This window comes from Bemisia tabaci, chromosome 1, assembly GCF_918797505.1.
Source record: "Bemisia tabaci chromosome 1, PGI_BMITA_v3".
Lineage (NCBI taxonomy): Eukaryota > Metazoa > Arthropoda > Insecta > Hemiptera > Aleyrodidae > Bemisia > Bemisia tabaci.
In genome coordinates this window covers 50,865,435-50,880,426 of record NC_092793.1, presented here as the reverse complement: position 1 = coordinate 50,880,426, position 14,992 = coordinate 50,865,435, and the positions used below count along the sequence as shown (strand labels likewise).

The 14,992-nt window shown below is 37.5% G+C and overlaps 2 protein-coding genes across 2 annotated transcripts; both read left to right on the top strand.

The window, feature by feature from the left end:
- The first annotated feature begins 1,649 nt into the window (after window positions 1–1,649).
- Window positions 1,650–5,142, top strand: LOC140226089 (uncharacterized). Its single transcript, XM_072306559.1, has 2 exons — window positions 1,650–2,609; window positions 3,574–5,142. Exons 1-2 carry the CDS (start codon window positions 1,730–1,732, stop codon window positions 3,624–3,626), a joined length of 933 nt encoding a protein of 310 aa, XP_072162660.1. The 5' UTR covers window positions 1,650–1,729; the 3' UTR covers window positions 3,627–5,142.
- A 255-nt stretch (window positions 5,143–5,397) lies between these two features.
- Window positions 5,398–13,453, top strand: LOC109035510 (uncharacterized). Its single transcript, XM_072302636.1, has 5 exons — window positions 5,398–5,834; window positions 7,054–7,230; window positions 8,382–8,556; window positions 9,379–9,895; window positions 12,248–13,453. The coding sequence occupies exons 2-5, from the start codon at window positions 7,183–7,185 to the stop codon at window positions 12,426–12,428; spliced, it is 921 nt and encodes a 306-aa protein (XP_072158737.1). The 5' UTR covers window positions 5,398–5,834; window positions 7,054–7,182; the 3' UTR covers window positions 12,429–13,453.
- The last annotated feature ends 1,539 nt before the right edge of the window (window positions 13,454–14,992 follow it).

Here is a 14,992-nt window from a genome sequence, read left to right as displayed (position 1 = left end):
AAACTTATTTTTATGTGTTTCTACCATGATTAATAGTGGTTTTTTTTTCATATTGGTGACACGCTTACTTACACGTAGCATCATGTATACTGCGTCTGTTAAATTAAAGCCATTCGATCTCTCTAAATTTTCAAGATGCTGAATGCTGATGGCTTCAATTGCTAAAACATCTTCATTATGAAATGATTTACAACCAACCGACCGATTATTTGCTCAACATTTTCTCATTTTTCAGTGATCCAAGTCCCCCGGTAGGTAACTATAGAGTAAATCATGCGGTAGAGGGTTAAATTTTATTAACAGAAACCTCTCAGCCTGGTCTAGAAAGGTATTTACAGCTCTCCAAAAATTTGGGCTACTAACGGAATACATGTGTTTTCGTAATGTCAGCTTTTGGAGAGGAACGTTAGAGAATGATGTTAAAAATGGCAGATTTCTTTATTTAGGCTGAGGGAGGGGAGAGGGGTGAAATTTCTATAAAATAACAGGACGTCTCTTTAAAATAACTGAAACGTCGTTTGAAACTAGGGGATTTCCTGTAGGTTCAAAGAGTACTGATTGGAATGATCAAACAAAACAGATTGTATCTGTGCGAGATTACCTAACGCAGAAAACTTAATGAAGTTAATTTTTTCCATTTAAAGTTGGTTGTCTGTCAATTGCTTCAACTAAAAATTTCTCCGGAGTTTTGCAGAGGATTTGAAGATTAACGGCTCCAAGCATACATCAAACCATGCCTACCTAGATAGCAATACAACTTTATTTAGCCTCTTAATGTTTTGCGGGAATATTATACAGATAATATAATGCTTAAATGTCTTAATTTTGTTTATTCAGCAGAACTTTTGTCACTTGATTCCTAAAGAGAGGATAGAAGTATTATCCTCTGAAAAATTTCAATTTAAGCCCAACAATCAGCGCCAAAAATCTGTTCATGCCGAGCACATCAACGAGAAAAACTTAAAACACGACGAGGCTTCAGTAGAATCGACGAAAAAGGTTGGCCTGGCAGTCATTCTTGAAACGGAACAAAATTATGAAGGTTCGTATCAAGTTCAAGTATAGTCTCAATAGAATTAATACGACAACGATAGTGAACAGTATTTATAATACTACTCGCTCATTTACGGCAAAGATCTGTACTTGATTCAAGTCTAAGTGCGTAGATATTCACATAGGCTCCCTACCAAGAGCCTGCGTGGACTGAGAAGAAAGTGAACACTGAAGAAATAACTATATGTTTTACTCTGTCCATGAGAAAACCCGGACGCTCCTTTATATGGCCGTGCTTTGGAAGACCGATGTATTTCTATTAAGTCGTCGTAGAATTTTCCGTCATATAACAGGTATATAGTAAGTTCCAGGGAAGCTTTTGAACGTTTTTTCCAATTTTTCAAATAATCTCACTACCAATTGTATTTGCAGTATCCGAAAATGTCAAAGAAAATATTCATAACTTTCGTATAAAACAAAATTTTATGACAGGCAGACGTACCATTACTTTGGTTTTTTTTGCGATTGGATGGGAACATTAACATGAGATTATTCAAATCTTCTGAAATTTGTATTTCGTAGCCCATGAGTCTTACCGAAACGCAAATAATTACATTTAGGTACCTTAACTTTAACTTCTCGTGCAGGAGCTGAAGTGGATCAAGGGAAGATCGAGGCCCGGGAGGTGACCGAATCATCTGAGCCTCCGAAAAAAAACCGCTATTTAAAAGCCATAATGGAGCGCATCAAACGCAGAGGCAAATGCAACATCTTCTGCTGCAATCCCATCATCGTAGTGAATCATAATCACAAGGAACATCACGAACACGGTGAACATCCCACTAGCAACCGTCAGTATCCCCCACCACCCTACTATTCCCCACCACCCTACTATCCCCCACCACCCTACTATCTCCAGCCACCCCACTATCCCCCACAACCCTACTATCCCCCGCCAGCGGGAAAAAACTCCGACCAACCCCAAGCCAAGGACGGGGCTCCATCACCATATCCACCTGCCGGGTACCCGTACTATGGATGGGTACCTCCGAGCGTTCCTCGCGGCAAGAAAAATCAAAGCAGAAGTAGAGGGAAGGTCGTCAAGGAGGTTCTTAGCGGTGTGGCACAGGCGGCCATTGACCACGAACAGATGGAATACCAGAGGTCGATAGCGGCGGGCGATGTCGACAGCGACGGTGAGCCACGCAGTAAGGGAAGATTTATTAGTACGCTCGCGCGTCTCTTTGTCCCAAACCGCGAGAAGTCCGCCTCTAAAGGCGACGCTCCCAAGAAGCCCTGGTGGAGGATGTCGTCCGAAAAGGTGAAGAAGGAAGAACCGGTGTTGAAGTCGCAGCCGAGTGGAAATGCGAAGCTCCGACGTTCGAATTCGAGTCGGAGCTCCACTCCGGGTTCTCCGAGCTCGGCCAAGAAGGGATCGCGCCAACCGAGGGGCACTATGAACAGGCGCCCCGCCTCCTTTTCGTCCTCTTCTTCTTCTTCAGAGGCCTCTGATAGTGATGGACACGTTGGCCGTATTTCTCCTGGTCCGACTTTCACAATCTCAAAAGGGACAAACCTCGGGCAAGTCATGGCAGACGCTCCACGTAGTCCTAACGGTACATTTTAGAGATATTTAACACTGCTTTGAGTTAAGATGGGTTGTCAATCACTGAAAAGAAAAGTATCACAATATCAACTATACTTCCAGCTGATTTTGGCGCCAGACATAAGAGTAGTTGCACTTACTAGACGTGTAAAGACACTAGCCAGTGGTATAGTTAATCCATCACACTTATGCTGACTGTGAGGGCACCAGCTAGAGGTATGGTTGATCCAACCACACTTTCAAGTGACTTAACGATATTTCTGGCTTGTGCAACTAGTCTAATATCTGGCGCTAAACCAGCTGTGTGGGAGTATAGTTGAGATTCTGATACTTTTTTCCGACTCATGTGTACATCCGAGTAAAATCCAGAACTTTTGACTCGTTATTTTCGAAAAAATAAAAACTGCACTAATGCGCCTTGTCTTTCAAGCCCCTCAATTGACTATATGGGTAACTTTAATCGCATCCATCAGACTTATGGTAAATGCTACTAGATATTTGGTTATCTTCACTCTAAAGTAGCACTGTGCAAAAAATCAAATCGATTCACTGTGGAATTTACCACCCTTCTGGTAAAAGTCAAAATTCGTTTTCAGTGCATAACAGTCTTAAATTGTAATTGTTGATTGTTTTTTAATGATTGGAGGTAAAATTTAGACAGGATAACCATTAGAATATCATGTTTCTTGAATTCATAAGGATTTTTACTTAATTGTCCGCTCTGTAGAATCACTCCTTGGACTGAATTATGCACAAGAGAACAATTTTTTTGCTTATTTCAGAAACAACCACTAAGTGCTTTAAGTGCTACTCTAATGCACTCTCTGCATGCAGATAAGTTCACACGCTAGATGTACGTCAGAAAAATGTATTTCTCTTTGCGCATTGTAGTCAGTTTATTTGTACCACATGGTGAGAACAGATTTTTTTTTTCATTCGCCTGCCTGTTCAGACTCTACTTTTTCTGTTTCCAGTGGGTCGATTCAACTCTGCGGGAACGCGGACGATTAAAATTCGCAGTGATTGAAAAAATAATCGATAAATTGGCGACCGGGAGCTAAAGGCGGACATCGAGAAAATACTGCGGATGATGAGTTAATATCAAGGTCCTCATCGAAAATTGGAGCATTCATCGCAACATTTGAGATTCTTTTAAACTTCTTGTTTCTGCAATTTGAGCCTAGTGAATCAAAAGAAATCTAACGGTGCCATTCATTTTCCTTTAGGGATTTGTTCTAAAATATTTTTGGACAGATGAATGAATAGAGTTTTTCGAGTTAAATCGGTGCAAAAATAAAAATTAGAACATCTTAAAACTCTATAATATTCACCTCTTAGCACACAATTTGCGAGGAGTTCGTATTAAGTGTTTTCAAATTTTCTAGAACTATTTTCTACGTCCTTGACGAGGACGTTTATTCAGAAATAGATCAAAGAAAAACACACAAAAATTTGCAAACGTTAAGTATTAACTCTCTCAATTATAATTTTTCTTACTTTAAAGCGTCTGCTTTCGACTAGCGCAGAAAAAAGAAAGCAAAATCAAATGCTTTTAAATGACTGCAATCATTTAGGTACGTGTGAAAGATCAGGAAAAATTGAGAGGATTTATTTGTACACTCAGATTAAGTTCCCTCACATCCCTTCCCAAGCAAACTCACTCGCCTTTGACAAAGGGAAAGTTCTCGGAGACGCGGGAAATTTGAAAATTGAAATGGATTACAAAAACTATACATTGAGGAGTGGATCATAGTTTTTTTGACGTGCTCATCGTGATTTTTTATCGATTTAATTTGTAAAAATTCTAGTCATTTATCCCTATATATGCAGAAGTATATAGTAGTATAGAAGTATATACATATGTCCCTGTGCTGCAGAAGACCCATTTTGCTCCAAGAGTAACACAAGCTATGACCGGGGGGAGGGGGGTTGGTTTGGTTGGCCGGTGTCTTAGGCGTCTTAATCATGAGGATGTAACTAAATTAGGGAATTTTTATGTCCAGATGCGAGAATCTATGGTGGAAACGTCCGCACATTGAACTGAGAACGCCATACAAAACCGTGTGCAGCAGATTAGACACACTTACTAAGCCGGTGACTTAGGTGGTAAATATAAGTAACTTTGCAATGAAACTCTCGCAATTCTTTGAAAAAACAGTTGCAGTTGGAGGGTTTATAAGGCGTCTGATTGAGAGATGAGAATATGTACTGCCATACTTCAGTTTTCACTCTGATGGTTTATGTATGTAAAAAATATTCTAAATAAATTATTTCTTCTCCTCTAATAAGAATTTTTTATCTCTGGTAATACCTGATAAATTCCTAAATTCAGTGTAGATTTCTTTAGATAATATTCTACTTCAAAAACTGACTATGGTCATCTCGTTATTTCCGTCATCAAGTTTTGAAAATTACCCAAATTGGAAATTTGCAAGCATTAAACTCATCATTAAAAGGAAGAGGAAGAAAAAAAATTGTAGGACCTTTTACACGTTTATGTTCGTGAATTGACATTATGTAGACAAGGACCTAAGTCTGAAGTTTAGAAATGCTTAAACCGGCAAAATTAAAAAAAAAAAAAAAAAAAAAAAACGAAATTTGAAATAAAGTTTACAACGTCAGCGACATGCGACAAAAATGTCCTAAATTATTAAAAATACTGTTTCTTATATTATTCATTCTATTTTCCCCTTTTAATTTCATTTTATTTATTTTTTATCATTATAATTTATTATTCATTTACTTCATTTATTTACGCATTCAAACACCAAAAACTTCAACCATCCAGGTGCATATTAGTGAAACCATACTGTATGTGTCCGTGGTCGTCAAAGTGTGTCTCAATTTCACACGTGCGTTTTAATGGTCCATAGAAAAGAGGGGAGGGAAGAAGGAGGAAAATGTGAAAAATGAGCAAATGGGTTCCGACGTCAGGCATGAAAACAGAAGGAAAAAACTGTACAGAGAATTGTATTGAAAATCTTTCGGGACACGTTTCATATTTTCCATTTTTTTTTCGTAAAATGCGTCTGCGTGATTGAAGGGGAAATTTCACTTCGCCAGACTTTGGATCTTATACAAAGTTACAGAGAGACACAAACGTAAGCTCCAGCACTAATCATTTGTGACGTGGAAGAAAAAGACACAAAAAACTACTATTTTCCAGATGCGAAAACGTGCATTTCCAGTTTCCCTATACGATTGGTTTAGGAAATGAATATTTTCAACGTTTTTGGTAAGACATTAATATTTTGAACTTTCCTGAATATTCTCTCATTTATTGCTTGCTTGATTTACCAAAACATTTTTACAAATTTCATTTTAACCTCTTACCTATTCCCAAGGTATTTTACACTTTACATTGATTTTCATGAGCAAAGACTGACGATTGTATATTTTTATGCTATATTTTTAGATTCTGTAGTATATAATTTAATATTTTTTACACGTGAGTTTTCGAGAGAAATCTGTTGATTTGGTAAGTTATTCAAACTTTTCAGGGATCAGCAACCATCTACGTTATCACACATTAATTTCTAAAAACACCATATCTCTCGCAAAACAATTCGTGCATCTTGCCACAACTGCACCTGGTTCCTGATAGGTATTCGTAAGAGATTTTCAAATTGATGGCTAAACCTCAAAATGACGGATCCCAGTTGCAAAGTTCCTGAATCCTCCTACTTAAATTTCCACCCTTATATTAATTTTTATATAATAAAAACTGATGAAAGTTATATCTCATAAGTTCTATCGGATAACCACAGAAAAATAGAGAAAAGTAAAAAACAAATTTAAATGAAAATGTTGATTTGATGAAAAATATAAACCGGCATTTTTAATTATATGAATATACGTGATTTGGAATTGAACCATTAATATAGTCTCTTTCTTAGCGAAATTATTTTGAAAAGATGACTTTTCACGGAATCAAAATGAACCTAAGTGCGACCTGTTTCGTTTTATTTCTTTTCAGGTGTTTTGACTTTTGCTCCATCCAGATGCAAATCAAAAATGCAATTTTGGAATTGCTTAATCTTAAATTTTATTAAATAAAGTGTCTGATAAAAGGATGCATTGTAAATTTAACTGTACATTTTAAGACTTGCTGATTAAAATTTAAATTTCTAGATCAATTTATAATTTTGAAAATTATTAGTTCAACGTAAAATTTGAATAAAACAAAAACATCGATCAGTAAATAACAAAAAATGTAACTTTAAACAGTTTCTGAAATTGTAAAGTACTCAATACGCATTTCAAACTGCTCCAAGAACAAGAACATTGTGTTTTTGTTTTTGTTTTCTTTTGTCGCGCACGAGATGGTATTAATAATACCCCTTTGCGTACATTGTCAGAAACGACGAGAGGTCCGTGAAAAACTTGTCTTCCTCATTCTTACATGGTCTTAGACAAAATATTTCGTTGAAAATAATGGATTTTTTTACTTTCAGGTGTGCACCGAAAAGCGAGCAAACTTGTTGCCTGATTACTTAGGAGCACTCAGAATCCAAAATCTAATGGAAAGTTGAAGATTGGTTTGAGCTGATAATCGTAATCGAGCTGTGATAATTCAGTGAAGGATGAGGAGCACCTTGGGTCTCGTTCACACGCTCCTTTTAGTTTATCAGGTATTCTTTCTCCATAATTTACAAATTCTTCAGTTTTTTTTTTACATACTCGTTTAATTTTACCCGATAAGAGCCACATATTTAGGTCCAAACTTTAAGCAATTTTCTCGGAAAATTTCTCTTGGATAAAATAAACTTGAAAAATCTACTGCACGTTACTCGAGATGTGCCCAATAAAAATTATGATAGATAAATTAGAAAATTGAAAAAATAGGCAAAAGGTGAAAAATGCGACAAAATATAAGATTAAGACTTTGGATTGAAAGAAGTTTTAATTTTAGCTTTATACGGTTTCGCTCTTGCATTTTAACTCTAAAAATTCAATGATGTCTTCAATTTTAAACACTCGTCCTTCACATTGTCATTCCACTCAATGTGTTAGAAGAAGTAGAAAGAGCAGTAGTTCTTGAAATGTATTTTTAAACATGTTAATGACGTAACTCCGCAAAAAATGGTAAAAATGCCTTCTCTACCTATTATATCAAAACCATTAGGTACTAATCTAGCGAATAGTTTTACGAATTAAGAAATGAGTTTAATATTTGAACACTGTTGTCAAACGGTACAAAAGTTTCAAAGCCATAATTTTTGAATTCAGTAATATCCTATTTTAAGAAACGCAATAAAAATGGTGACGTAAGGAATATTGCAAATTTTGCAACAGTAAACATAGCATCTACATGATAGCGAGGTAAACAAGAGCAGTTTATGATTTGATCAGAGAGACTATGTCCATGTATGACCCTCAAGAGTATATTATAGAGTTGAAAGTAAGGGCTTACCAGCAATACTTCTCTGAAGATTCAGCAACCTTTTCGACAAACCCATCTTACCTCCTCCATTCTTTAACTTTAATAGGCAAAGTTGCGAATTCTCTACCTTGAAAAATTAAGGAAACCAATTTCTCATCTTTTCGCATAATAGACGCACTGAATGGCAAAATGGACAAAACGACCACTGGACCATTCAAACCCTCTGATATTTTAAGGGACTAATAATACTGACATGTACTTACTGTCCTCCAAAGAAACTCCTTTAAACTTCTTCAGAGGTATTAAAAACATTAAAATGAAAAATTGGTGATCATTACGCTCCGATCCCCACTATTGCAACTTCGTAATCGCTAGAAATTATATTTATTCTCATTGCAGCAGGGATATTGTCAAAGTAAGCTGTCAAAGAGCTTGCTAGAGAATTTTAACATGAAACATAATAATTCGCCTAGATTTGACTTTAATCCAGAGGACACAATTAACATCGGCAAGGAGTTTGGGTTAGCTGATGATGTTGTCCCCGTTTTTAGATTGAAAGAACACTACCATACAGGTCTGTATGTTTCGGTTATGACTTCTTATGTCATTTTAGAGCAGAGTAATTTGCTACCGCTGCATTGATAGTCTGACACAATGACGATGCCAAGCCCCCCCTTTTTTTTGATAATAATCTAAATATCACCTTATATTTAATGAAGAGATTGGCATTTCTATTTAGTGAGAAAAAGTGGAAGCATCTCAGAGAATATTTTCAAGATTCTTTAAAACCTCTAAGGACAACCAACGAAAAATTCTACCGAAACTCGAAAAAAAAAAAAATCACTTAAACTCGTTTCGCCACATAATGTTGACAAAAACCTCCACCCCCCCCCCCCCAACTTGGAGCGTTACGTAATTGAATCAGTGGGAACGAAAACACACCAACTCGATAACTCGAAAATGCTCGATTTTCATTAAAGATAGTCAATTTCCATAAAGATCATTGAAGTTAGGACGTCTGTTCCAACTCAGACCTTCAAAGTGTCCTTAAATACTTGTCTTTCGACACCAAAAATCTTTTTCTTGGACTAACTTCTACACTTACTGTGCAGTTTTGTGTGTGTCTTAATTATTTTCATTTTTTCGAGTTGGTGCGTTTTCGTTCTCACTGATTCAGTTCAGGCATGGCCCTAAGTAGAAACAATATTTTTCTTAAACTTGGATTAAAATATTATTTTTCAACATAATTCGTGCACACGTGCGAAAGTTCAAGCCGGAATAATAATTCTAGCCAAATATTCGTTTCCTTTTTCAATCATAAAATTGAAATTCGGTGCGTGTAGTATTATTTCTGGATGGAGACGATTTTGTTTACCTGCGTGAAATTCTCACGTAGGTGCTGAACCGAAACAAGCGAGAAGTCTGGCAGGTTTGCGAGTCACAGTCATATCCCCGGGCAAAGTTCAAGACGAGGACCAAGAGGACGCTGACCAGGGCTTGCAGAGCAGAGCGAGGAAGAAAAAAACAAACTTTAATATCGGCATTCCTATCCCGGTGGTGATCAGCAGAAAACGGGAGAAAGTTGTGGTCCACGATGCCTATGGGAGGAAAACGAATTTGCCTCCAGGCTCGTACCATCCCGCGTATCCCCATGTCCCTTACCCACAATACCCTCCGCACCCATCTTATGCCTATTACAACCACCCTGGCTCGGATGGTCAGCTGCCGGATGGGCGAGAATGGATGGGCTCTCACCACCAGAAATCATACGTGACTACTGCTGCCGCTCTGGATGCTTTCGAGGAGCTTCGCAAATACCCCCCACTCACCCCAGACGGGCATGTCAACGGAAAAAACGTCAGAAAGCTCGCTAGTCAAGGCTTGAAAACGTTGCGAAAGATTGCATTTTGGAGGTAAGCAGCTAAGAATCATAAGAAATTAGAAGGGATTTTATTGTTAGTGTAGGTGCTTGATCCCCGAAGGGTTGGGATTTGAAAGGGATAGTGACGGTGTCATAGAGAGCTGGGGATTGCTATATAGGTAGTTAGTCGATTCAAAACGACGATCAGCGTCCAAGACTATACAAGAACGATACGTGGATTGCATTTTGCAAAAAGGAACCACTAGCATTGCAATGATGCTAAGATTGTGCAACTTCATCTTTTGCAATAAAATTGCGGAAATCGTGAAAAACTATGAAATTTAGATGGTAATTTTTGTCTTAAATTTACAGTTTTTAGCGAGTAAAATAGAAACTATTAATGGATAATCGGGTTTTTCCTCCAAGATAAAAGAAGTTGCACAATCTTAGCAACACTGCAATGCTAGTGGTTCCTTTTCGCAAAATGCAATCCATGTGTATATTGACCGTGTAAGTCGGCAATCACATAACTTGGTGTACGACGTCGCAGACTTCCTATCATACTTCATTTTTTTAAATGGAAAACTTTTCCACGGCAATTCTTTAATACTGCCGTGATTTTCTTTCTCTGTGCGAAGAAAATTCTGCTTAAACTTCAAGGAATTATGTCAATTTGTTATCTATTAAAAAAAATAACGTAGAGGCGGAGATTTTCAGACACTGCAAACGAGATTTGTGATTGCGGACTTACACCGTGTATATATGAACGGTGAAACTATCAAACCACTCATCTAGGTTTGCGGCGTTACAGACTTCTTGTCATACTTTATTTTTTAAATGAAACATTGCTCAACATTGATTCTCGAAAGTTTCCGTGGTTTTTTTTCTCCAACTGAGGAAAACTCTGTGTAAACTTCAAGAAATGATATTGTTTCGTTTACCTTCGAAAAAATAAAATGGGGCGGAGATTTTTATACGACGCTCACGAGATATGGTATGGAAGAACTCTTCTATTCCATTCTACCCGGGTAAAAATTGGCAGTAGGATCTTTGTTCAGAAATACCATAGACCTACAGCCGGCTGTAAGATTTCTAATAGCTTCTATAGCCGGCTACACAATTTCTTATAGCCTTTTATAGCCGATGGCGATTAAGCAACAGCCAGGCGATAAAATATATGCTAAACGTTACTAATTACGGATGCCAGGACTTGATGAGTTTTTGGCCTACTGCTCTCTTTTTGGGCCGTAGTATCTTGATTTATTATGCGAGGAAAGCTCCGTACTTTTGATAGATGCCTGCCATTTCTAATAAACTAGAGCACCTTCAGTTTCGTGTGATACTGTGCAATACCTCAGGTGTGAAATAGTTGGTTCAAGCGCCGTGGCACGCTGCGGCGCGGCAGGCGGGAGGCCAGCGCGAAACGCGCACTGGCGCCTACAAACCTAACAGGGATACTTCACGCGTTGCGCAATGCGTGAAGAATCCCTGCTAGGTTTGTAGGCGCCAGTGCGTCGCCGCTCCGCTTTGTATTCGGCTCTAATATTTAATCTCGCGAAGTCAGCGTTATTCAACTCATGGTCTTGATTTGCACATCCTGTATGGATTATTCTCATTTTAATTGATGAAAAAAAAAAAATATGTTTTAGAGGAAAATATAATGTGTGTTTTGTAAATATTAAGGTGGTTCCGTATCAAACTTAATGATTTCCAAAGCACCCGAATTTCTACACAATTTCTTATTGCCTTTCATAATCGATAGCGAAAAAACAACAGCCAGGCGATAAAGTGTAAAGCCCGGCGATAGAAACTATAGCCCGGCTACATAATTTTTTATCGCTTCGTAAAGCCCGGCCGTATGATCTTCTCCGCATTCTACAGCCAGCAATATGATTTTCTGTAGCCTTCTTTAGCTGGCTATAAGATTTCCTATGGTATTATGAAACGCAGCTCTTATCGCCAATTTTTACCAGGGTAAGGCTGGTAAAGTAGTCGACAATTAAATTGAAAGAAAGATTCCGTCATATGAGCTGTAAGTATACAATGTTGTGTTGTTGTATTGCATATCGGCCGCATTGTTCGGTTCATGTAACCGTACTGTCGATTATATGAGTTGTATCTTCTGGTGCATGCAACCGAAATTTTTTTATAGTTCGGTTTGATTTGACAGTTTGGCTGCATGAACTGAGGATAAGATCCCTAGAACGAATAGCACGGTTATATGCACTGTCAAATTGTTCGTGTTATCCTTCTTGTCCGCATATCTTCTGCTTGTTATCGAAGTGATTATTAATAAAAAAAGTGGTAATTCTCTCTTCTTTTTTTACATTAATTCAACGACTTTGTTTGCCATGTATGTATTTATTTTGACGCAGTAAACAAGTTATAATGACAAATGTTATAGGTACGTCCACCCCATCCAAGCCCCGCAGAGACTTCACAGCACCAGCAGTGGCGGAAGCGAAACAGAAAGTACTGACGAATCAAAGGATGGCCAACGTCGCCGAAGGAAGGAGAGTAGCGTATCACCGAAGCAAGAGAAAAAATCATCGAGAAAAAGGAGAGAAACGCCTACCAAAAAATAGAACTCAAATCTTATAAGTACGGTATAGTTTATAATTTTGAATCTCATGGAAGGTGTGTGGGTCATAGTTTAGGAGAGAAAAGCAATTAAAGAGACAGATATAACTCTCTTTTGTGTATTCTGCCTCTGTTTCTGCTCATACAATTTTCAAAATTTATATCCGGTCAGAATAAACTTTGTAAAAATAGATAAGATTCTGAAAGTAAATATATCTCTAAATTACAGAAAAACCCTCCAAAAAATTTGATAATTTTTCGCTTGTCCGCCTATAAAATTGCTTGCCGAAAGTTTCCAAACAGGTAAGTTACTAAGGGGTCAGTTGCAAGTAATCGTTAAGGGGCCTAAGATTCTTTTCCATTTCTTGGTTTCACTTGACAACTATGACTTTTCAGAAAAAATTAATTGGGTTCGAGTTCAACCATTTTTCCTCTCAAGCTTGATGATTTTGATATATAATTACATTTTTAGCCCTTCTGTGAACTTTTATGAAAATTTAAAAAGCTTTTTCTGCAGAGAAAACCACATTCAGTCCATCAGGTAAGCCTTCAAAAAAGTTAGAAAGGATCATAGACTTTTGATTTGTTGAATTTATATATACTATTTCAACATTTATGGAAAAAACAAAAAACCTTTTGGCAATTTTTGCGATCTTGATTACCTATGCACTGAAATTAGTGTTCCAAAAATGCAAAAGCCCCGCATGTTAAAAAATATAAAATGAAGTAAAAAACATACGTGGATCACGATTCAAAAACTAACTGAAAAATAATAAAATGCTCCCTGGCGTCCTAGCAAACTAGAAAATAGCAAACACTAAAACTCGATGTTGACTGTAACGCCTTAGGAATGCGACTATTCATGCTCAACCGCTGTCTATGTTGCGTGCTCCTGAATTGAAGGCGATTTGTGTTTCGTCGTTTCACAACGATGCGATGCGCGCACCATGGCGTCGTGTACCTATTTCCTTGATAATACAGAATGTTGATATGATACTTTCATGCAACCAGTAATTCAATACATCCCCAACATGATTGTAGTAAATTTTTAACATTCTATATGCTATCATAAACATAAAATGTGAGTTGTTTTGAAAAGTAAAATATATAATTTCAGTTTGACCTCATTAAAGTTATCATTTTTACTCATGGTGATATCATTATGACGTCACATTAGAGAACCGGCCAAATTACGAAACAATATTTTAGTGTCGACTTCACAGGGGGATGAGAAGTGGGCTAGAATCGTGGACGAGTTTAAACTTTAATGGAGAAATTCGCATTCCCGAGTGTCAAACCTCCAAAAGCCCCTCGGTATGGGAGGAGCTCCAGTAGATGGTCACGGTGCGCAGCATGCAAAAACATTTTCCAGGAGAATTTCGTCGCAAATGCTCTTTGATCAGCAGACGTTGACGACGTTTGGATCCTCGAGCCTCCCTCGGCGCGCTGTTTCCGGTTCCTGATTTCCAGGGTTGCAACATAGTGCAAGCCTCCCTCAGATAAGTTGACGTGAGGCCAAAAGCAAGTGAAATTTATTGTTTCGCGCAATATTGCAACTATACACGCACTCTACAATTAATTCGCCGAATGTTCAGCTGATGCCAGTAAAAGCAGCCGCTTTTGCCTCGAAAATTTCATTTCCTTTTTAATTCAATCAAAGGCTGCTTTGATTCTGAAATAGGCCGTTTGGGCACGTCATCGTCATTTTTAATTATCCCCTGTCCGGCCTTAAATGAAACAAGGGGCTGAAAGTATACAGCGGAGCAAAATGTAATAATGGATGTAGTCCCATTTATCATCGTAATTATTATGAAATATGCATTTTTACCTGGAGGCATTTTCTTTGATCATCGTATTAGCCTAAGCGAATAAATATGCGTGCGAACTACGATCGGTTTATTTTCTGTTCCCGGGAGTTCGTGAAAATAATGATCTAGTTAGTCAAATTATCAATCAGTCTGATGTAAGAAGCTGCGGAGATTTCATCAATTTCCTGATTTGGGTTTTTTTCTCTTTTTACATCGTGGTCTTGACGATAACTGCCTTGAGATAAATCAAGGTATTTTTTATATTCATTGGACTTTCTTTAGTTTAATGGAACATCACCATTCAAAAATCATATTCTTAAAAAATGGATAATATGTTCCAAAACGCATCATCAAATTTTAAGATCAAAGTACCTAAATGTAAGGAACAAAGCACGACTACAGAAAAAAACCGACACTGTTTGATTGATGATGTATCAATGAAACAGTGATTGATATAGAATAGAACTATGATGTATCAATGAAACAGTGATTGATATAGAATAGAACTAAGGGCCTGTGGCCGCTACGTGGCCGCCAACCACCGAAAAGAAACTATGCGTAAAAAATCGTAGAACGACCATGTCCATGTTATTTTAGAGATGAGTGGATTCAAAAGCCGACGGGTGCAAGCAAAAGAAAACGTATTCATCTCTGATTGCACCACTTTTATGTTTCGTTTTTAATGAATGTTTTTAAAAATCTAAATACAGTTTTCCAGAAAAGCTCCCGCGAATTATTCCAAGTGATTTCAAATAAAAGCA